Source organism: Hypanus sabinus, chromosome 1 (genome assembly GCF_030144855.1).
Source record: "Hypanus sabinus isolate sHypSab1 chromosome 1, sHypSab1.hap1, whole genome shotgun sequence".
Classification (NCBI taxonomy): domain Eukaryota; kingdom Metazoa; phylum Chordata; class Chondrichthyes; order Myliobatiformes; family Dasyatidae; genus Hypanus; species Hypanus sabinus.
The window spans coordinates 149,793,596-149,818,587 of record NC_082706.1 but is presented as its reverse complement, the minus strand read 5'-3'; the positions used below and the strand labels follow the sequence as shown (position 1 = coordinate 149,818,587).

The 24,992-nt window shown below is 39.1% G+C and overlaps 2 protein-coding genes across 2 annotated transcripts in view; one reads left to right on the top strand and one right to left on the bottom strand.

Moving 5' to 3' along the window:
- The window catches only part of nbn (nibrin), a 58,989-nt gene extending 36,591 nt beyond the window's left edge, over positions 1-22,398 (bottom strand). The window contains exons 1-7 of the mRNA XM_059978931.1: positions 22,280-22,398; positions 18,672-18,805; positions 17,562-17,710; positions 11,076-11,235; positions 9,894-9,997; positions 5,789-5,906; positions 205-392 (exon numbers count right to left, since the gene is read on the bottom strand). Of these exons, the coding sequence (XP_059834914.1) occupies positions 205-392; positions 5,789-5,906; positions 9,894-9,997; positions 11,076-11,235; positions 17,562-17,710; positions 18,672-18,805; positions 22,280-22,313 (887 nt within the window). The 5' untranslated portion in view covers positions 22,314-22,398. The remainder of the gene's footprint in view (positions 1-204; positions 393-5,788; positions 5,907-9,893; positions 9,998-11,075; positions 11,236-17,561; positions 17,711-18,671; positions 18,806-22,279) is intronic.
- Positions 22,399-22,426: 28 nt separating this feature from the next.
- Positions 22,427-24,992, top strand: part of decr1 (2,4-dienoyl CoA reductase 1, mitochondrial) — a 44,634-nt gene continuing 42,068 nt past the window's right edge. The window contains exon 1 of the mRNA XM_059978905.1: positions 22,427-22,548. Coding sequence (XP_059834888.1) covers positions 22,465-22,548 — 84 coding nt within the window. The 5' untranslated portion in view covers positions 22,427-22,464. The remainder of the gene's footprint in view (positions 22,549-24,992) is intronic.

The following is a 24,992-nucleotide window of genomic DNA, read 5'->3' as shown; positions in this document are numbered from 1 at the left end:
GAATGGTTAGACCAGTGCCAGAGTGCTAGGCAGCTCTCTGTAGAGACAATGAATAAATACATTATTTTCTATAATTCACCTAATTTATGATATTTTCCAGAAAATATTGTAATCAATATTCAAATAATCTCTGGATGTTGATTTGTTGTTCCCTCTTCAGTGTTAATCATTGATTTATATTCTCCATAAAAATACATTTCATACCGTTGCAATGTTCTCATTACAGACTCGATCCATTTTTCCATTGAACTTGACATTTTCTGAGAATCTGATATACCAATTTCAACAACACAACTTCCTGCTGCTTCAATCTGCAAAATATTTGATCCAGTACTCTCCAAAATTCTAGCGTCTCCTCCACCAAAAGTTATAGCAGTACTCAGCTTCTTGTGCTGTAAGACAAGTGACATTATTAACTGTAGTTAGAGATTTCATTATATTAGGAGCTGGTCACAAATAGTTACAGTGGAGAAGTTATTTTTGTAAAATAAAATTATGCTGAGAATTATCATGTAATCTGAATTAAACAATGAAGCCAATAGGAAATCAAAATTCTGTGTTGCAATATTTGAAAACAAATGGATTATTCAAATAATCAGTTTACTATTGTCACCTATACCAAAAAACTGAAAAGCCCATCATTCCATACATCAGCAAATCAAGGTAGTACAAAAACAGAATGGATAACAGTGTTAACAATTACAGAGAAAGTGCCATGCAGGTAGATGAGTAAAAGTGCAAAGGCCATAACATGGCAGATTTAGAGATTAAATGTTCACTTTTAGCATATAAGAAATCCATTCAATGGATTTATAACAGCAGGACAGAAGTTGTCCGTGAGTCTGATGGTATGTGTTTGCAAGCTTTCTTCTTTTCTTTCTTTCTTTCTCAATCTTTTTATTATTATTAATAATAAGGACAAAATACAAATGATATATTAATAAAAAAGAAATTACAAACATACAAATTCCATTACAGATGAAAAAAGACATAAACAATAGTTACAGTATAAATGGGTTTACCAAGACATAAACGATATAATATATGTATGAACATGGTAAGTCTAGATATTTCATAATATATGATATAAAAAAAACAGAAAAAAGAAAAATATATATATAATGCAAAATTAGCTAATCTACTAATCTAATGACTAATAAAGAAGAAAAAAAAGAAAAAAAGAAACATTGGGAGAAGAAAAAAAAGGGCTGTTTATAATATCTCACAAGAATAAATAATCATCAATGCCGTCACTTCCGGTCCTCTCAACATACATAAGCTAAAAGCTGGAAAGTCAAATGAATTTGGAACTGGGTCATATTACATCATATGAAAATATTGAAGAAATGGTCTCCATAACTTTTCAAATTTAATAGAAGTATCAAAAACACCACTTCTAATTTTTTCTAAATTTAAACATAACATAGTTTGAGAGAACCAATTAAATACAATTAAATAATTTCCTTCCAATTCAACAATATAGATCTTCTAGCCATCAGAGTTAGAAATGCAATCATTCGACGGGCGGAAGATGATAAATGCAGAGAGTCCATCATTGGTAAACCAAAAATTGCGGTAATAGGATGAGGTTGTAAATCAATATTCAAAACCGCAGAAATAATATCAAAAATATCTCTCCAATATTTTTTCAAAAACAAACATGACCAAAACATATGAGTTAAAGATGCAATTTCAGATTGACATCTATCACAAATAGGATTTATATAAGAGTAAAAATGAGCTAATTTATCCTTGGACATATGGGCCCTATGTACGACCTTAAATTGTATTAATGAATGTTTGGCACATATCAATGATGTATTAACTAATTGACGAATTCTATCCCAATTCTCACTAGGAATAATGTCAAGCTCTCTTTCCCAATCCTTTTTGGTCTTATAAAGGGGCTCTGAACGTATCTTCATAATTATATTATAAAGTTTTGAAATAAGCCCTTTTTGAAGAGGGTGCAAGCTTTCTTAACTTCTGTCCCATGAGAGAGGGGAGAAAAAAGAATGACTGTGATGGGAGAGGTCCTTGATTATGTTGGCAGCTTTGCCAAGTCTGCAGGAAGTATAGACAGTCAATGAAGGGGAGGTTGGTTTTCGTAATAAGAAATTTCATCCTATGGCAGATGGAGCAGATGGAAGGTGCAACTAATCTGATGTCACAGGTTTAACCTAAGCGTCCGATGTTCCAGTTAGAATTTTGAATATGTTTGGCACAATGAGTGGCTGTGTTTTGAAAGGTAGTGGCACCTATATTAGTAGCAATATCAAAGGAATCTAAAAATACTCTTGATCTGTAGTAAATCATAGCACTACAGGAAAACAGTGGGAGAGCAAGAACTACTGAATAACCCTTTCTGATATCTAGTACTGATGTAACAAATTCAATACCTTCCTTCAATATTTGATTCAAATTGTGACTCTAAGATAAAATTCAAGGCAATGGTGTTTCCATTTAACAAGTTCATAGGAAAATGGCATGCTAATGGAAAACAAGTATTAAGAGATTCATTTTCATGTTTGTTTTCAAATAGGTAGGTGCAAGCTGAAAATGCCATGCAGCACTCAGAATCTATTCTGACAACATCATTGATCATTGATTTACAAACAGCACACAGATGAGTATCATTTCTGCCGAAATTAGTGGAAGTCCGCACATAATGTGCAAATTCTTAATGCATATTTTAACGCTGAATGAAAATAAATTAATCCAGCAAATGCAATGTCCCACTAGGTGGTCCAAAAACAATCCTAAATTGCTGAGCAACACACACAAAATGCTGGTGGAACACAGCAGGCCAGGCAGCATCTATAAGAAGCACTGTCGACATTTCGGGCCGAGACCCTTCGTCAGGACTAACTGAAAGATAGTAAGAGATTTGAAAGTAGGAGGGGAAGGGGAAAGATAGTAGGCTGTGTTCCACCAGCATTTTGTGTGTGTTGCCTGAATTTCCAGCTTCTTCAGATTTTCTCGTGTTTGCCTAAATTGCTGAGATCACTTTTACTGATGCAGGCAAGGTATGAGACTGAGATCTTGTACTTGGTCATTTATTCATGCTTGGTTCTGTAAGGCTTAAATTCCTTGAGCTCATCTACAGTGCCTTAAAGGAGGAGAACGTGTTTAAATAATTTACTAGTTTCCAGAAGTGCAAAGATCAATTCCACGTGCCACTCTCAACAGGATCATTGTAATTTACATCAAACATACAAGTAGCCATTCAATGTTAAGGACATCCTCAACAACTAAGCTACTGTGAATAATCTATTTCTCATTATCACCGCACTCTTTTTTGACACGAGAATTAGTTAGTAACTGCCTGTAATGCCGCTGGTGCTTAGGGCAGCAGTGAGGGTCGTCTATCTCTGTCTGTCCTTGGCTATCTTTTCTATTGTGCTCCAGGGTTCGAGGATCCTCAGTTTGATCTGGGCAATGTTCAGGACTTCCTTCATTGTGCCAGTAGCTTCCTCTCGGTTTTCAACACTGTCAGTCATGAAAATCTGGGGAGGGGGGGGGACTCAGGAATACCATCGCACACGGAGACAAGATTCTTCATTTCTGTTTCCATTTAAAAAAAATTTGATCAGTCAAGGTTGTTAGCCCTGATTTAAACACCTCCCTCCAATACCAATACTGGAGGACTGGTGGACCAATATTGGTCTGGCCTCCACCCTTTGACATGTTTGGCATGGGTGATCCTACCAAGAGTCAAAGCACAAAGCTCTGACTCTAGCCAACATAGCTCTCTGGGTCACTGAGGCAACCAAGCCTCCAAACCCTGTGACAAGGTTGTGGTCCTCTTGGAGGTTTGACAACAGAAACAAATATATAAATCTCTTATGACACAGAACACGAATTAAAGCCAAAACCTGGGGCATCATGGCAGCTTAGTAGTTAGCACAGCTGGGTTCAAATTCAAATCCCGTCCTTGTCTCCAGGGAGTTTGTATATTCTCCCCGTGACTGCGTAGGTTTACTCCTGGTGCTCTGGTTTCCTCCACACAATGCAAAGATATACAGGTTAGTAGGTTAATTGGTCATATGGATGTACAGTCGGCCCTCCTTATCCGCGGGGGATTGGTTCCGAGACCGCCCGCGGATACCAAAAATCGCGGAAGCTCAAGTCCCTTATTTAACCTGTATCAGTGCGGTGGTCTTTAGGACCCAGCAGAACCCCGGACTTTATTTAACATGTTCAGAGCAGTGGACATTAGGACCAGGCGTAGCTCTGAATCCGCGGTGTTTCTGTTCACAAAAATAATCACGTTCGCAATTGAAAATAAGATGGAAGTAATAAAGTGATCGGAAAGAGGTGAAACACCATCAGTCATAGGAAAAGCATTAGGCTACAGTCGGTCAACGATTGGAACAATTTTAATAGAGCATTTGAAAAGTCCTGCCCCGATGAAAGCTACGATTATTACTAAGCAACACAGTGGTTTAATTATTGAACTACCTACAATATTTCTACTTTATATCTGGTGTAAATTTATCATATTGTTCCTGCTTTTACTGTATGTTAGTGTTATTTTAGGTTTTATGTGTTATTTGCTTTGATTTGGTAGGTTAATTTTTTGGGTCTGGAAACACTCAAAAATGTTTCCCTTATAAATTAATGGTCATTGCTTCTTTGCTTTTTGACATTTCAGATTACAAACGGTTTCACAGGAACGCTCTACCTTTGGATTGCGGGGGAAACCTGTATATATTAAGAAAAATGTTTGACTAAATGACGCTAAATAATACTGAATGTACCTGTTCCAACTTCAAATCCGACTTAAGGCCGGACTCAGGAATGGAACTCATTCATAACCCGGGGACTGCCTGTACTTTTAAATATTACCTAACACAATGTAAATGCTATGTAAATAGTTGTTATACTCTATTGTTTAGGGAATAATGACAAGAAAAAATAGTCTGTACATGCTCAAACAATGAGTGCTGGAGAGAGAACTTCCGGGTTTTCCTGATCTGCAGCTGGTTGAATCCGCGCATGCGGAATCCGTGGATAAGGAGGGCCGACTGTAATGGACGGCATGGACTCAATGGGCTTGAAAGACCTGGTACCATGCTATATCTCTAAATAATAAATAAACTGATCATAGCATTTAATACAAAAGAATACGGCAATAAGATAATAGAGCCACACATACTTAACCACTGTGAAGTGAATGAATATAGTCATGCCTCTCAAAGGTTGTTTCAGGTAACTGGTTAGACCCAAACACATGCTGTAATCTTCACTGTAGGATGATGAAGACATCTGTCATCAGCTGTGATTTGAAGACTGAGAGAGTTTTTTTTAAATATGGAGCTAAGCAACATTATTAAAACTGAATTACATGACCTAACCTAATGCTACAGCACCGCCAATGGACAAAGGCTGGGAAAAGTAACCTATGGGATATACAGTATTTGAAGCCCTAAAGTGGAAGCAATGCTTTGAAAGGGCTACACATATGTTTCCTAGGAAAACCATGCTGTGATTTTAGTGATTATGTTTTTGCTCAGTCCATTGCAGCCCAATGGAAATTTCCATGTAAGCTGCTGTCAGAAAGTTGAGTATAAAAAGACTAAAATTTTGCTGTGAATTTATTATGCTATGATAAATTTAACATGCTATGCAGGTTAAAGATTATTTAAAAAAAACATGACCATTCTACATAGAAACTTCCATATACTTCCATGTAATTTCCTTAGACAGTATTTCATATACCGTAATTTTTAATAAGAATAAATATTTCAAATATATTTATGGATTATCTTCTAAAAGTCACATTTACCTGTTTTCCATTTAAAAAGAAGAATGTCTTGCCACTAAAAATTGATTTTCTTTCTGGCTTCACTGTGACATCTAGTTCTCCAGGTTTGATACTAGGTTCATCAATGCGTGGGACATAACTGCCGAGACAAAATGTGAAACATGAAACACCTGAGTTTAAATGATAAGCAATTAAGAACGTGTTTTGTCAGCAAAATGCATTTCTTAACAGGAGAAGCAACTGAACTGTTTTTTTGGCACAGTTTAATTTTGCATTATGCACCAGTGCACAATTCTCAACCGTATCAGTGTTCAGTACCTCATATCAACACCTGCAAGAAACTGAACTGATTTTCATTTGAACATTCCTTTAGCTAATCACAAGCCAATCAAAATTACCGTAAATTCCGGACTATAAGCCGCTACTTTTTTCCCACGCTTTAAACACTACGGCAACACTGCGGCCTAAACTACGGTGCGGCTAATGCATGTTTTTTTTTCATGCCGCCAAAAACATTTTGCCTCGTAACAGTAGACCAATAAAATTGATGAGTAGTTCACAGAGGTCTAATGAAATTGTACGATAAATCAAGTGCACTTTCACAATTAAATTATTGTAAATCAGTCATTTGTACTCACCCTCATCAACATGGAAAACACTCGAAGAAAAGCATATGATGCAGCTTTTAAGTTAAAGGCGATCAATCTGGTGGTTGAAGAAGGAAATCGAGCTGCTGCACATAATCTTGGCATAAATAAATCGATGTTGAGACGGTGGAGACGCCAGAAGAACTGAATCAATGCAAAAAGACGACAAAAGCTTTCAGAGGTAATCATAGCAGATGGCCCGAACTTGAAAACTTTCTTGAAGACTGGGTTAACACACAGAGAGCAGGCGGCCGTGGTGTTTCCACCGTGCAGATCAGACTGAAGGCTAAAGCAATCGCCACCAAAATGAAAATCGAAGATTTTAGAGGTGGGCCATCGTGGTGTTTTAGATTTATGAGACGAAAAGGCCTGTCCATCAGGGTACGCACGACTCTGTGTCAGCAGCTCCCTCCCGACCACGAGGAACAACTTGCTAACTTCCGCACATTCACTCAAACAAAGATAGTGGAGAATTCCATCGGGCCAGATGATATCATAAATATGGATGAAGTACCTTTGACGTTTGACCTGCCTCTCACTCGGACTGTTAATAAAAAAAGGTGACTCGTCCATCACACTGAAAACAAGTGGCCATGAGAGAACGCATTTTACTTGTGTTCTGAGCTGCACAGCATCCGGACTAAAGCTTCCACCGATTGTGATTTTTTAAGCGGCTGACAATGAAAGTTCAGTGAAAGCTGCCATCAAGAGTACAAACTCAATTCCAGCTGTGATTCCTGGGGGCACCACGAAGTATTTGCAGCCACTGGACATCAGCGTGAACCGGGCATTTAAAGTGGCGCTGCGCATTGAGTGGGAGGCTTGGATGACGAGCGGCGAGAAATCCTTTACCAAAACAGGATGCATGCGAAGAGCATCTTTAACTCAAGTCTGCCAGTGGATCCTAAATGAGTGGAGCGGTGTCACAACTTCCACCATCACTAGCGGGTTTCGAAAGGTTGGACTGCTGCGTGATGAAGAGGACCACGTGCGCTCAAGTGAGAGCAACAACGAAGAGACTGAAGTGAGTGACGAGATCCTTAGGTTTTATTCAATTCGGACACTGAAGGACTTTGATGGTTTTAGTGCGCAGGAGGAAGATGAAGAAGGCGATCAATAACTTTTCCTGGTAGGCTGCAGTATATATATTTTTTTACCAGTCGTTAGGAGATATTGGAATGTTGTTCGTGCACTGTTCAGTAAAAAAGTATACGCAACGTAATTTGTGTGTTACCGATACGTAGGTATATTTAAAAGTAGCTGTGTTACAGGCACTGTTCGAAAAAAAGCATTTGCAATATATATTTGTTTATGTTACCATACGGATTTAATTAAAAGTTAAAAAATCCTCACGTGTAATATCTTTCTGTGTAAATATCTCATATTACAACGTGGGACACCTGCGGCTTAAAATCCGGTGCGGCTTGTACAAGTACAAAATTGATTTTCTTTCTAAAATTAGAGCGTGCGGCTTTTAATCAGGTGCGCTCTGTAGTCCGGAATCTACGGTATAGCAACTTACGAGGCTTCAAGGAGGAGAAAAGGGCAAGGTGCGGCTGTAGAAAAAGACTAAGGAGCTGGTGGTGGACCTGAGGAGGGCTAAGGCACTGGTGACCCCTGTTTCCATCCAAGGGGTCAGTGTGGACATGGTGGAGGATTACAAATACCTGGGGATACGAATGGACAATAAACTGGACTGGTCAAAGAACACTAAGGCTGTCTACAAGAAGGGTCAGAGCCGTCTCTATTTCCTGAGGAGACTGAGGTCCTTTAACATCTGCCGGACGATGCTGAGGATGTTCTACAAGTCTATGGTGGCCAGTGCTATCATGTTTGCTGTTGTGAGCTGGGGCAGCAGGCTGAGGGTAGCAGACACCAACAGAATCAACAAACTCATTCGTAAGGCCAGTGATGTTGTGGGGGCGGAACTGGACGGGGTATCAGCCATCCATCAACTCAAAATGACCATGTCCATCAAATCTGGCCACTCCTGCTGTCTCCTTAGGAATGTTAACAAGCAAAGTAACGTCCTTGTAGCGAAAGGTAAACAATCCAGGAAGGAGCCATAATACATAAATCAACTGTGTGTCTCTCTCTCTCTCTCTTATCTGTAGCAGATGTTCCTGCCTCTGTGCTTCACCTCTCTCTCTCTCATTAGCAGCATAGCAATAGTAATAGTCCATAGTTCTCAAAGGGGGGGGGGGGGAATGGTTAACTCTGCACCCCATTTCCATCAGGTCTGTTCAGCACTCATAACAATTCCAGTAATTAAACCACTGCATTGCTTAATAATAATAGTAAGGGGCAGGGCCTTTCACGTACTCCATTATTCTCACTTTATCCGTTATCCTTTAAAATTGTTCCGATCGCTGATTGACTGTAGCCTAATGCTTTTCCAATGACCGATGGCGTTTCACCTCTTTCCAAATGCTTTATTATTTCCAATTTAATTTCAATCACGATCACTTCCCATCAATGGAACAGAAACACTGCGAGCGGCAGGTCCTGACCTGCGCTGGCTCCCGAGGTCCGCTGGGTCCTAAGGTCCACAGCACTGAATTCCCCGGGTACTAAACCTCACCGCACTGAGACAGGTTAAATGGGACAAATGGGGGCTGTGTTGGGTTTGGGTATTTGATCCTCCACAATATTCCACGTGGGAATTTAAACTGGAGGTGGCAGTTTTTTTAATGAGGTTGAGTTGCGAGCTCGACATCAACCCGACACGGATAGCATGGGAGTCAGTGGATCGACATCAACCCAGCATGGGTGCAGTCTGTCCCTAAATCAAAGTCAGGGAGCTCCATTCTCTAGCCCGGTGCTGACTTGACTGCGCCACCAGCCGACTGGAACAGGGGGACGGGGTCAGGGTGAATCTTACTAAGAAAAATTTAAGCCAAATACAAAGTTAAACACTCAACACAGTGTCAACAGCAATGACTTCAAACGGTGGACGGCGTTGTGATCTGACTTAAAATGGCGGATGGCGTTCACCTTCCTCAGTTTGTAAGTATGAGTTGTCCGTAAATCAGACGTTCGTAACTCAGGGACTACCTGTACCAGTTAATGTCACAATAAACCTTGCTTATTCACATCCTGATTAAACACCATTTTCTATCATTTTTTAGTGTCATTTTTCTTATTTTTAAGATGCTTGAAATTTTTAAAAAGAACAATTTTATACATTCTTTAAGGAAGCTCAATTCATGGTCCATCATAAAATATGTGAGCTATAATGATTTTGGAACAAAGTAAACACACCATAATAAAATAAGGAATTAAAAATAGCATAGCACTTGATTTAACAATTTCAATGAGAGTACATAATAAAAATCAAGGGACTTCTACACCTTTCAGTCTCTACTCTCAATTTCTGACCAATATTTTAAATAGTTCACACAATTTGTACATATTAAAACCATAAGATTCTATTAAGAATATATTATAAACATTTAAAGAAAATGATGAATTCATGTTACCTTTCTGAATTGGGAAGTTGCCCTTTATTTCGGATTGCTTCAATAAGATTGACAAAGAATTCTGGCTTTACTATTGGTCGACCACAGATCAATGCGCATATAGTCTTAAAAGCAAACATATAAATTATTATGTATGGTACTGAACTGTTATGTCAGTATTGTCATCCATATGAACTAACATATTTCCTTAACAAAAGCAGATGAATAATAATTTGTTCAAGAAATTGAAGAGTTTCTAAGTTCTTTCCGGAATCTATTTAAGACGTGATTAAGACTTGACTTGTGATGCTCTTGGTTCATCGCAATTCACATGAACTTTTCGAAAATGTGATTAGCTCAAATTATACATTACAGAATAAGTACAAATGACTGATAAATATAGGCAAACAGAAAATGCAAGCATTTCCATTTAATGCAGAAAAAAATGACAATTGAGGTGTCTTAAATATTTTTCAAGAACATTTCTTTAAAAGGAGAGAAGTGGGTTGGCAGGTTAAATAGCCAGTAGTACATGAGTGAATAGCAGAATGTAGAGGAAGTTGATCAGAGAACATGGGCAGAACAAAATGGGGTTTGTGTATGATTTGTTTAATTAGCTGCTCGACAGTCAGCATGGACAGTGGGTCTCGGGATCTGTTGTCATGTTGTATGATCCTAAACTTTTCAGGTCATATTAAAAAAATGCTCCTAAATAAAATTCATCAGTGATGTATTAGAGAAGGTAAAAGGTTATTCTTCAGGCCATACCATGCATCTCCTTACAAAACATTGTATTTTTTTGACTGAAATTGCTCAATAGTACTTTCAAAGTGTAAGCATTTCTTCTTTTCAAAATTAGGATCTAAGGGGTTAGCCATTTAGAGGCCAAGATGTTAAATTTCAAATGAGCCTGACATTGCAGAGATTTAGCAGGAAAATGACTGGTGCACAAGAAACACTACGAAGTTACGGACTTAAAAGTGACATGGTCTACTCCTGTTTCCCATGTATTCCAGATTTTAAAAAGTAAATGAACGCTTGGAAATCTCAAGTATCTGTCTCAGTTGGTGGCACTACTAATTAACAATGAATTGTCATTATAGTTCAAGTAATATTCTGATACTGTACTTCCAAGCTTTTTTGACATCTCCCATAAAACCTAGTAGAATGAAACAGCAATTTACTTTGTTAAATTCAACTAACCTTCGCTGTAACCTTTACTGATGTCATAACAAGGTGAGTGTTATCCTCTATCCAACTGTTAGTAACATGACCTCCAAGACATTGGATTGATTGGTTTAATGCAATTTTAGCTGGCCCATCCAAACAGGAAGAGCTTACGATCAGGGGTTTATATTCTACCCTGAGGATAAGAAAACATATATTAAACTGACAAAGTATAACACAGGATACAATCAAATCATGGTGATAGCATCTTTTTCAGTTCACTATCTTCTTGACAGGAAGCTCAGAGACCTCGGCCTTGATCCCGTCTTGTGAAGCTGGATCCTGGACTTCTTGTCAGATCACCAGCAGGTGGTAAGAGTGGACTCTTTCACCTCCACCGCTCTGACTCTCAACACAGGAGCCCCTCAGGGCTGTGTACTGAGGCCCCTCCTTTACTCCACGTATACCCGTGACTGTGTCACCACCCACAGCTCTAATCTGCTAATTAAATTTGCCAAATACACTACATTTGATTGGCCTAATCTCAAACAATAACAAGGTGGTCTACAGGGAAGAAATCAAGTCTCTGACACTGTGGTGTCAAGAAAACAACCTCCCCCTCAATGTTGCAAAAACAAAGGAGCTGGTTGTGGATTACAGGAAGAATGGAGAAGGGCCAACCCCTATTGGATCTGGGGTTGAGAGGGTAAACAGCTTCAAGTTTCTCAGCATCTACATCATTGAGGATCTCACATGGTCTGTACATTAGCTGTGTGGTGAAAGAAGCCTCTTTCACCTCAGATGGTTGAAGAAGTTTGGTACAGGCCCCCCAAATCCTAAAAACTTTCTACAGGGGCACAATTGAGAGCATCCTGACTGGCTGCATTACTGCCTGGTATGGGAACTGTACCTCCCTTAATCGTAGGATTCTGCAGAGAGTGGTGCGGACAGCCCAGTACATCTGTAGTTGTGAACTTCCCACGATTCAGGACATTTACTAAGACCGGTGTGAAAAAAGAGCTTGAAGGATCATTGGGGACCCAAGTCTCCCAAACACAATCTATTCCAACTGCTACCATCCAGGAAACAGTACCGCAGCATAAAAGCCAGGGCCAACAGGCTCCGGACCAGTTTCTTCCACCAGCCCATCAGATTGATCAACTCAAATGATTTGAGTGTATTTCCATGTTACATTGGCTGTTCTATTTATTATAAATTACGAAGATTGCACATTTAGATGGAGACATAAAGATTTTTACTCCTCATGTATGTGAAGAATGTAAGAAATAAAGTCAATTCAGTTCAATTCTGAGCTGCTTGCCTCACAGAAAGGGAGTAGAACGACCAAATAAAATTCTAATCTTATAGACTGATCTCCCTTTTGCCTCCACAGATGATGCTTAGTTAGTTATCTTTTGCATCAGTTATCACTTTTGATTCTTTGGAGAATACTTTAATTAAAATTAACATAACACAAATAAAATTCCTGGGTAAAGAAATCACATGTAAATGTAAAACATAAACACCAGAGATTCTACAGATGCTGGAAACCTTGAACAACATATACAAAATGCTGGAGGAACTCAGCAGGTCATGTAGCATCTATGAACGGAAATGAACAGTTGATGATTCGACTGAAAATTCTCTTTGGGACTGGAAAGAAAGAGAGAATAAACCAGAATAAAAGTGTGGGAGGAGGGGAAGGGTCTCAAGTTGGTGGGTGTTAGGTGATTTCAAGTGAGAATGGATAGGTAAGTAATTTAAATATTTCAATGTTTTGAGTTTAGAAATGTTGTTTCTTACAGTTTTGTAAGGCACAGTAAAAACTGTAATTCTTCCTAAGTTAAACTCAACCTTCTCTACAATGAGAAACATTTATTGTAGATACAAGAGAATTAGAATCAGGTTGATATCACTGGCATATGTTATGAACTTTGCTGTTTTGTGGCAGCAGTACAGTGCAATACATATTAAAAACTACTATGTTCCAATAAAAAGTAGCTATATTATAAATGAAATTAAATATGTAGTGCAAAAAGAGAGGGGAAAAAGATAATGAGGTAATATACATGGGTACACTGACCATTCAGAAATCTAATGGTGGAGGGGAAGAAGTTGTTTCTAAAATATTGAATGTATGTCTTCATGCTCCTCCTTGATGGTAGCAATGAGAAGAGGGAATGTCCTTGATGGTGAGGATCTTAATGATGGATGTCGTCTATTTGAGTCATCACCTTTTGAAGATGTCCTCGGCGCCGGAGAGGCTACTGCCTACGATGAAGCTGGCTGAGTTTACAAATTTCTGAGTTTCTTCCAGATCCTGTGCAGTGGCTTCTCCATACCAGATGACAATGCAACTTGTAAAATGCTCTCCATGATACACCTGTAGAAATTTGGAAGTGTCTTTGGTGACATACCAAGTCTCCTCAAACTCCTAATGAAATATAGCCACTGTCATGCTTTCTTTGTAATTGCATCAATAGATTGGGCCCAGGGTAGATCTTCAGAGATGTTGACACCCATTAACTTGAAACTACTCACCTTCCCACTCCTGATCTCTCCATGAAGACTGATTTCCTTTCCTGAAGTCCACAATCAATTCCTTGGTCTTACTGACATTGACTGCAAGGTTGTTGTTGCCACACCACTCAACTAGTGGATCTATCTCACTCCCGTATACCTCCAAGAAGAGCAAGAAGGGGGCATGAGAAGGCCTTGGCGAGTAGGGTAAAGGAAAACCCCAAGGCATTCTTCAATTATGTGAAGAACAAAAGGATGACAGGAGTGAAGGTGGGACCGATTAGAGGTAAAAGTGGGAAGATGTGCCTGGAGGTTCTGGAAGTGAGCGAGGTCCTCAATGAAAACTTCTCTTCAGTATTCACCAAGGAGAGGGAACTTGGTGACGGTGAGGACAATATGAGTGAGGTTGATGTTCTGGAGCATGTTGATGTTAAGGGAGAGGAGGTGTTGGAGTTGCTAAAATACATTAGGACGGTTAAGACCCCGGGGCCTGATGGAATACTCCCCAGGCTGCTCCACGAGGTGAAGGAAGAGATTGCTGAACCTCTGGCTAGGATCTTTATGTCCTTGTTGTCAACGGGAATTATACCAGAGGATCGGAGAGAGGCGAATGTTGTCCTCTTGTTCAAAAAAGGTAGTAGGGATAGTCTGGATAATTATAGACCAGTGAGCCTTACATCTGTGGTGGGAAAGCCGTTGGAAAAGATTCTTAGAGATAGGATCTATGGGCATTTAGAGAATCATGGTCTGATCAGGGACAGTCAACATGGCTTTGTGAAGGGCAGATTGTGTCTTAACAAGCCTGATAGTCCTTTGAGGAGGTGACCAGGCATATAGATGAGGGTAGTGCAGTGGATATGACCTACATGGATTTCAGTAAGGCATTTGACAAGGTACCACACGGTAGGCTTATTCAGAAAGTCAGAAGGCATGGGATCCAGGGAAGTTTGGCCAGGTGGATTCAGAATTGGCTTGCCTGCAGAAGGCTGAGTGTCATGGTGGAGGGAGTACATTCAGATTGGAGGGTTGTGACTAGTGGTGCCCCACAAGGATCTGTTCTGGGACCTCTACTTTTCATCATTTTTATTAACGACCTGGATGTAGGGGTAGAAAGGTGGGTTGCCAAGTTTGCAGACAACACAAAGGTTGGTGGTGTTGTAGATAGTGTAGAGGATTGTCGAAGATTGCAGAGACATTGATAGGATGCAGAAGTGGGCTGAGAAGTGGCAGATGGAGTTCAACCCACAGAAGTGTGAGGTGGTGTACTTTGGAAGGACAAACTCCAAGGCAGAGTATAAAGTAAATGGCAGGATACTTGGTAGCGTGGAGGAGCAGAGAGATCTGAGGAAACATGTCCACAGATCCCTGAAAGTTGCCTCATGGGTAGATAGGGTAGTTAAGAAAGCTTATGGGGTGTTAGCTTTCATAAGACGAGGGTTAAGAGTTTAAGAGTCGCAAGGTAATGATGCAGCTCTATAAAACTCTAGTTAGGCCACATTTGGAGTACTGTGTCCAGTTCTGGTCGCCTCACTATAGGAAGGATGTGGAATCATTAGAAAGGGTACAGAGGAGATTCACCAGGATGCTGTCTGGTTTAGAGAATGGATTATAATCAGAGATTAAGGAAGCTAGGGCTTTACTCTTTGGAGAAAAGGAGGATCAGAGGAGACATGATAGAGGTGTACAAGATATTAAGAAGAATAGATAGAGTGGACAGCCAGCGCCTCTTCCCCAGGCACCACTGTTCAGTACAAGAGGACATGGCTTTAAGTTAAGGGGAGGGAAGTTCAAGGGGGGATATTAGAGGAAGGTTTTTCACTCAGAGAGTGGTTGGTGCGTGGAATGCACTACCTGAGTCAGTGGTGGAGGCAGATACACTAGTGAAGTTTAAGAGACTACTAGACAGGTATATGAAGGAATTTCAGGTGGGGGGTTATATGGGAGGCAGGGTTTGAGGGTTGGTACAACATTGTGGGCCGAAGGGCCTGTAATGTGCTCTACTATTTTATGTTCTATGTTCCACATCCCAATCTGAAATTCTGCCAACAATAGCTGTGTGATCAGCAAACTTAGATGTCATTTTAGCTAAACCTAATCACAAACTCGTAGATGTAGAGAACTGTGATAACCATGCATCTATGAGGTTTGCCAGTGTTGATTGTCAGCAAGCAGATATTATTTATGATCTGCACTGACTGTGGTCTGTTGATGACAAAATTAAGGATCCAGTTGCTGAGGGAAGCACAGATTTCCAGGTTTTGGAGCTTGTTAGTTAGTTCTGAGGGTATAATGGTATTGAACTCTGAGCTGTAATCAATAAACAGAAGTCTGACATAGGTATTGCTATTGTCCATGTGGTTCAAGGCCAAGTGGAGAGTCAGTGAGAGTGCATCCGCTGTAGATCTATTATGGCGATAGACAAATAACAGCGGGCCCAGGTCCTTCCTCAGGCAGGAGTTGATTCTGGTCATGACCAATAACGCAAAGCACTTCATCAGGGTAGATATGAGTTGTTGGGCGATAGTTGTTGCTCCCTGCTCTTCTTGGGCACTGGTATAATTGTTACCCTTTTGAAGCAATTGGGTACTTCCAACTACTGCAGTGAGAAATTGAATTAGTTCTTGAATACTCCTGTTAGTTGGTTGGCACAGGTTTTCAGTGCTCTACCTGGTATACCATCAAGGCCTGATGCCATGTGAGGGTTCACCCTCTTGAAAGACATTCTGCCATTGGCCTCCAAGACAGAGATCACAGGGTCACCAGATGCTGCAGGGATTCGCACAGGCAACACACAGAAAGTGCTGGAGCAACTCAGCAGGCCAGGTAGCATCTATCGAAAAGAATATCGCTGACAGTTCAGCCGAAACTCTGCCTTAAAGTCTTGGCCGAAACTCCTCATGTACATGAAGGATGTAAGAAGCCTCACAGAAAGGGAATAGAACAACCAAATCTAAATTCTAATCTGATAGACTGATCTCCCTTTTGCCTCCACAGAAGCTGCTTAGGAACCAAGAACCAACAAACAAATTTGTAGGATTGCATTAATTACTGAAAACACTACAAAACATTTGCATTGAAGACACAAAGCTGAAACTGAAATGAAAAACCCAAAAGATTACTGCTCCTATGACTTATGGTTTTATTACAGTTATGTTTGAAATGCTCAAAGGAAGCATTAGTCCCAAATTTTCAACACCTGGACACAGTTCTGTTTTAAAATTAATTCCCTTATTGAGTTCAGAAAAGGGTTATACTGGAAGAGGAGATGTCTGCAATTTTCTAGCCTGATAATTTAGTATTAACTAGTAATCCCATTGCTTTTAACTGGAAGAAACAACTACAGTTAGAATGCAAAGACAAGTTAGATTGTATCCTTGTATTTAACCAAGTTGATTTCAATGTCAGGTTTTTTTTAGATTTACAATTTTTATTTGTACACAACTTTTAAAGTTTAGTGAATTTTTAAACTATTTTTGAACATCTGCATTACAGGCAGTCAAGCTCCTCATAGCTTTCAGCATGAGTCAACTGGCCTTCAAAACATTGGAGGCACAGCCCATCACTTACAATTGGAAAGACCTTGCACCGATTATATCAAGTAGCTGCCATTCTGCAGATAAGTAAATGCTAAAGAAAGAAAGGGATTTGAAGACAGGCAAGCAGTCAGCTTAAGTTACTCAACAAGAGCACCAATATACTTTGGTAGTTTTGACTGCAGGCGTACATTGGAAATGTACTAAGAGAACTCGTATCTTCAAAAAGAGCAATGGGAAATTCTATGTCTACACAAACAAACTGAACAAGTCTAGTGTGGTGAGTATAAGAAAAAAACTCAAAAGCCATCACCAGCAGTATTTTTTTTATCTTATTAATATCTCCAGGTACAACGTAAATGTTGTAGGTCAACAATAATGGTATTCTCAAATAAACAAGAGATACTGACTTGAAAAACTAATTAAGTTCAATTTTGTTAAATTTTGGACCAAAATAGAAAATGCTCACCTGAATTTGCTGTCAAAAACTCCAAATGTAACCAATTCTCCTGATTTCAAGATCCTTGGTTTGTCCTTTACTAATCGCACCTCATTTACAAAGGTTCCATATTTTGAAGTATCTTTTAATGTCAGTACTGGGATATTGGCAATTTGGTTCTATAAAGAAAAAAAATAAATTTAGAATAAAAAATATCATTTTTAAAAATGTTCATGCTGCTAATAACAGTCAAAGTTATTAAATAAGTTACAAACTAAAATAGATTCACATTTTCTTTAAACTATACGTGCAATTCACATGTATACAACTCAGTCTGATACATTTACAGTTATTTTTAACTGAATACCCCTAATCTCTGTATAATAAATAATTATATCAATTTATTTTTTTTGACCATTGGTTTAAAAGCTGATACATTGTGGCAAGCTTCAAACTTGATGATGTGAAGTTCTGAGGCTCTGCCCTTATAATAGGGAGAATTGAGTTCAAATGCCATTCTTAGTCATGCTGTTAATAGCTGCATAGAACAAGCTCCATTTCTGAACCAGCTCTACACAGCACATCCTAAAATAAAGCACAATAATTGGGGTAAAAGGGACAAGTCTCTCTTAGTACAGATAGACTTATTGTACATTTATATCTTTAGGCAACTTGGTATGACATATTATCCTTCTGACAGTTTAAAATTATACAAAAGAACTAAAACCAAAGTATCAAATCTATCCCAATGAGCATTCTGTAATTTAGTAGATAGAAAACAGCAGCTTCACTCTTCTTCCAGGGTGGTCCAGAGCTTAATCTTCTACTGGGAGGCTAGTTTCCAAGTGATTAGTGAGTCACAGCATAATGTAAGTTCTCTTTGAGGACAAATGGCTGGTTATATCAAGTTATTGACCACCTTGCTCCTGACTTACCTACAATCAAAAGCCACTTTTGATGTTAACTAAGTGACCGTTCTCAATCTGTTTCCTAATCAAACTCTTAACACTGACAATAACTGAAATGATGGTAATAACAAAATGGAAATTTTGATTATTGAAATGAAACAAATTAAGGCTCTGACAAGGAGACTAATACAAATTAATTCTACAAAAGAAAATTTGGCTGGTAACTGATTACCAAATTTGCAGCAGGATGAACAATCGAAAGTGTGGCATGTGAACGACTGATGGACTGATCATCTTGTAGAAGGATGGCACAGTTTTTTCGTCCAACAATGTAATTTACACCAACTAATAAATAGTAAGGTCCTTCTGTAACAAGAAAATATGAATGAGTATAAGAACAGGATGAGTGGAATTAACTTACATCTTTTCCTAACTGCTTTAAGACAGACAGACAATAATAACAGCAGTAAATACCCAGAACTTATTTAGGTTATTGGTTGCAAGTTTTTTCTTGAACAAAGAAAATTAACAGAATCATACAGGTCTTTCAAAGTTAGATCTGCCGTGGATGGTCCCAAGCCTGGCTGTGAAAGGAAGAGGGTTGGGCATACGGTTAACAACCCCATGTCCAAAAAACCCGGAGTTACCCAAACGCTAACAGAAATTCCAAAGACGTCATCCTTGGGAGAGGAAGGTCTTTGAAGACTAACTACACACATGGGGACAAGTTGAAAGATTGGCCCTGGATAGAGTATTCTGGTGAGCTGCTGCTCACAGCTGATGCTCCAGTGAGGATAATGGCTTTACAAGAGTTTATTAAGTTATAAAGATTACTTTGTTAAGGCTAAATACAGCTTAAAGATTAAAATACAAGTTGGATTTGCAATAATTATTACTATCAAGAGATTTACCTATGTGAACCCCTGCATCAAAACATCACTTTTCACCAATATGTAGTTGGTTATATAAAATGTAATGACTACAGTACTGCAGATACCACTTCCTCTGTACTGCACTAGATTGCTGACTCAAAGTAACCCCTTAGTATGTTTTTAATTAAACTGAAGAAAAATAGCACAATCCCTTATATTTCTCTGCCACAATTACTTAATTATGATTTTGTTATGTTTATGAAAATACAACCGGGTTTGCAAAACATAATAATGACAAAATAATGTAATACCTTCATTGGCACTAGCATTTTCATTTACACTCATTTTATAAAAATTCAATCACAGGGAAATTTACCTCTTCAGGTAGTTTTACAACACACCTTTCTGCAGATCCAAAAACCACTATTCATTACGCAAGTTCATTTCTTTCATCAGTTTAGCTCAGTTCAAAGACTTCTTCTAATTCCAGCTTGCTCCTATCACTTTAGTTTTCCCCTTCCCCAATTCTTTTTAATAACATTCAGCTTTTTTTCTATAATAGTTCCAACATATTATTATTTTTAAGATTTAGCTTTTAGACCCAAGAAAGGGTGTGTAGTACAGTAAATGAAGTATCCCTACCAATGTTAGAGGTGTAATCAATCAACAAAATAAGCAAGACATGAAACTCCTTGCAGTATTGTTATATTAGTATATTTTATTGGTTTAAGAATAGATGCACTTTACCTAAGACTGCATGGATTCTTGAGCATACCCTATGTTGTTCATGATTATAAAAACATAGCTATTGTGTTATATTGATTTGATGCTGCTGGCTTTCAAGATCCATAATAACTTTGCAAACAGCTATAGTTTCTTGGTTATCATTTGTTCTCCAGTTAAAAATTGGACGAATTTGTCATTCGCTATAATTTAGCTTTACATAAGCTTATGAATAAAAGTAATTACACTTTACTATGTAAATGATTGTATATGTTTATAATGCCCCAGGAAATAACTTTACTCAGGCAACCCCCTTACATCCTGTGCTTCCCACCCACCCCCATACTCCTTCCAATCTACCTCTGGTCTTTACATTTTCGTTCCTTATTCTACACCCTCAACTCCAGCACCTCCTGATTCCATCCACCTACTACACATATGCACGTCACAAGCTGGACCTTCCCCCATCTTGCTTCCTCTGCCAGGACACAACAGACTGCAGATACCGGAAGCAGGAGCAACAAATAATCTGCTGGAGGACCTCAGTTGGTCAAGCTGCATCTCTGGGAGGAAAGTAAATTCCAATGTTTTAGATCGAAACTGCATCAGAACCAGTAGTCATGATGCAGGATTTCAACCCAAAACATCAATAATTCCTTTCTTCACACAAATGCTTCTTGACCCATTGAGTTACTCTAGCAGATTGCTTGCTGCTCCTGTTCCATCTGCCCTTCATCTTTTCTTCAAGTTATTCCATTATCATCGAGCTAGCCATCAAGTCAACGCAGAATTGCCTTGAGATACAGGTTGGCATGCTCAGATCTGCAAGCAGTTTGTTTGTTGCGTCAGATTCCAGCATCTGTGGCTTCCCTTGTCACTTTCTATACTTATCAAATACTACCACTCAAATCCTTTATGTTCTTCTTATCACCCTCCAGCATCTATAACTTCCATCCCATTTAACTACACATCACTTTCTTCTCACCCTATGTCTGCTTTCACCTTTCTCTCCAACTCCACCCTTCTTCCTTCTGTCTATTATCCCTCACCCCTCCTTAGTCAAAATAACATCTACCAGCCCGTTTTTCTTCCCTTCCCCTCTAAACTGACCATCTTCCCTCTCCACTCTCAGCCACTAGGCAGGGTTTCTACTGATCATCTCAACAATAACTCATCAGCAGGTGCTATTCAACCCGCTGAGTTGTTCCTGCAGTTTTCATTTGCAGCTCTATTTATCTTATGGGATACCACATAGCCGATTTGGTAGACTACCTTGATGAATTCAGAATTAATGTCATTAACTGCTTAAGTTTGCTTTAATTCCATGTAAGTCACAAGCCTCTATTCCAAAAGCTTTTGATAGAACTCATTATTTTATCTTGCCAATAAGTATTTATCATTTCTTAATTTTTCTGCTACCTGTTACCTTACTTTACTGTATCATTTCAGGAAAATAGTTCTTGTAATTCCACCACCATTTTAAATAACTAGGTACCTGATTCGGAGTCCTTATTCATTCTCTCAAAAAATGTTTAAACAATAAGTTTCATTCTATGGCCAATGCCAAAATCAAATGTTCAACTATTTGAACATAGTCCTGACAAAGGGTCTCAGCCCAAAACGTCGACTGTACCTCTTCCTATAGATGCTGCCTGGCCTGCTGCATTCCACCAGCATTTTGTGTGCGTTGTTCAACTATTTATATTTTGTTTTAGCATTGTATTTCAATTTAATGTTTTTTCACTATGAGTAGTGGAGCACTTGGTTCCATAATTTGAAAAGAAAAAAAACAGCATATTTAAATTCTAAGATAAAAAATTTCACATTCAACGTTGCAAGACACACTTGTGCAGAAAGGTCTCCAACATGATAAATTTGAATCTGATTCTAAACTTGAGACTTCAAGCTGCATTCTAAACGATATTCATGTTTGTCAAAAAACTGGAATGAAAAGTGGTGTTGATACGCAGAGAAATCTATTTCAGTCGGTGAAGAGCATGACTCGCCCTTAACCCTATATGCTCTTAATTGACTGGCCCCTTGCGCCAGGAAAGTAAAACTAATAACATATTCATTTGTGGAAGACACAACAGCCAGTTGGTGCTGCGTATGGGATGCACACCGAGCGCGACCCAGTATTTCTACCCATCAGACCGGAGGAGGCCCATGGTACACTACTTGCTCCGGACCACTGTACCCGCGGGTGCCCAGCGGAAAATTTGCGCGAAGAGCGCTCAATAAATACCTCCTCCCGGGGTTGACGGCCTCAACTCCCACATGATCCGCGCTCCTCAGCAGCAGACACCGACGACTCCGCCGCTTGACACGTGATCCGAGACACGTGACCCCCTCCCCGCCATGCGCACCCTCGGCAAGTGTCGTGATTGGGTGAACGGTCGCTTCAGCGAAGTGGGCGGAGCCGAGGGGGAGATGGCGACGTTGATCCGCTCCCAGTTGGGGAGATGTTGGCGCAAATTTACCGTTGCACCGTCTCAGTGTAGTCTAAACGAGCGGGTGAGGTTTGTTTTGAATGTGTTACATAAGCCTGGCTGAATTTGTCTGTTGGTAACTGTTTTTGCATGTGTGGAGAAATGAATTTCGCACTGGGCTACATTTTTTAATCCTTTTACGGAACTGTGGATAAAGTACTGTATAGGATAGAAGGGGAAACCTCAGTAGGTCAGGGAACCAATGCAAAACGGAAAATAACTTAGTTAGCTCATGACTTTTCAACCTGGCGAGGCTGTAAGTGTGGAATAGGGAAACTTCATTCATACAGACTATCACCCGGTCAAAGTTTAAAATACATATGTACAACCCTGAGATTCATTTTCTTGCTTGCATTAACAGTAAGTACAAGAAACATAAAGGAAAGAATAAAAGACTGCCTCCAACAGGACGTCAGTGTGCAAATACAAAAAGGTTAATAATTTAAAAATACAATAAATATCGAGAACAAACGAGGAAGAATTTTGAAAGTGAGTTCAAGGGTTGTGCGAACTGTTCAGTGATGGGGCCATTGAAGTTATCCCCTCTGGTTCAAGAGCCTGAAGGCTGAGGGAACTGTTCCTGAACCTGGTTGGGGATCTTCGGGACCCACACTACCTTCTTCCTGAAGGCAGTGGCATAACGAGAGCACGTCCCAAAGTGTTCACGCAATTTTCGTGTATGAAAGACAATTATATTTCATTAGAAAAAGCGAAATAAATGCCTACATTACTGATGATCTAAAATAAATACAGCACAATGCAGCATTTATGGAGAGAAAAACAGGTGACGTTTCAAGCAGAAGTCTGGTTTGCTGAGTAGCCCCAAAATATTGTGCCGATATTTCAAATCGTTTGTCTTGATGCCTCAGAGCAATATATCCCAGGGTGCTGGGAACAACCCCTAAACACCCAGAAAATAGACTTGTTGTCGATGTTCATCTGCAAGGTGGGACTTTGACAGTACAATGTTCCCTAAGTAATGCAGTGAAATGCTAACAATTGATAAGTCATCTTGCAGGTCAGACAACATAGGAGTAATTGTTGATTCAAATACAAAGTAGTTTGTTCTTTACAACAATCCCCTGCGTTGAATTCTGTTCATCTGGGCTCTGAAGTATTTAGCAGGTATGTGCATTTTTCCTGTAACCAGAGGAGAAGAAGAGGATCGTGGGGATAAAAGGTGGTGGTCCTCATGCATTGAATGGAGACGTTGAAAGTAAAGTTGTTTAAACAAACGAAAAACTTGTCTTTGTTTGAGCATTAACACCCTGGGCCTCCTTTGCAATGGCCTCATATTGACCCATTCACAAGAATTGCAGACTGTAAGATTCCCATCCATCTTTCAGCCATCTAGCATTTATGTGGAATGGGGGTGTGCTTGTTATACTTAAAACAACACATTTATCATGTAATAGGCAGTAGTATTCAATGCATAAGCCTTTAAATAAATTGGCACACTATATATCATTTCCTTACCTTTTTAAGAACAGTGCGCTAAATTGCATATTTATATTTTAAGGCTAAACAGTTTTAATATAAAATATGACTGAGATAAATGAAGGATTGTACTCACCACATGAAATGCCTGATCTTCTTAAAGGATGTTAATACTAGGTAGTGTCCAACTGCACTGCCCTTTTTTGTGCATTATATGGTGTTTTTCTACACTTTGATTACTTAGAAACCAGGAAGAACCCTTAAGCTTTGCTCTTTGGTGATTTAATTTAATAAATTATTGGGGAAGCAATATTGAATCATTTCAAGAGAATATTAAGATGTTTACCCTTTTCTACTCTTACAAATTCATATTTTCTGTTTTATTGTTAGAACAAGTTTCTGCTTTGTATCTTTGCTGGGAATATTTTTAATCTGACGTATTTAGATATGAGAAGTGCAGCATACTCCTTGAAGCAGAATTGGAACAAACTGCCGCTTGTAATCATATGTGAGGGACGAGGGGCAGGCTCTCGTGCTATACTGATAAGAGTCAGAACATGAGTAAAATTATGTTGCAACCCAGCCCAATTCAAATACATGTTTTGTAATTTTTTGCCAGTTGATTAAAAATTCCAGATGCATTCAGTGGCATGCAGATGTTTGGGCACCCCTGGTCAAAATTTTGTTTACTCTGAACAGTTAAGTGAGTAGAAGATGAACTGATCGCCAAAAGTCATAAAGTTAAAGATGAAACATTCTTATCAACATTTTAAGCAAGATTAGTGTATTATTTTTGTTTTGTACAATTTTAGAGTTTTAAAAAAAAGGGAAGGAGCACCATGCATAAGTTTGGGCACCCCAAAAGATTTGAGCTCTCAGATAACTTTCACCAAGGTCTTAGACCTTAATTAGCTTGTTTGGGCTATGGCTTGTTCACAGTCATCGTTAGGAAAGGCCAGGTGATGCAAATTTCAAAGCTTTATAAATATCTTGACTTCTCAAACCTTGTCCCAACAATCAGCAGCCATGGGC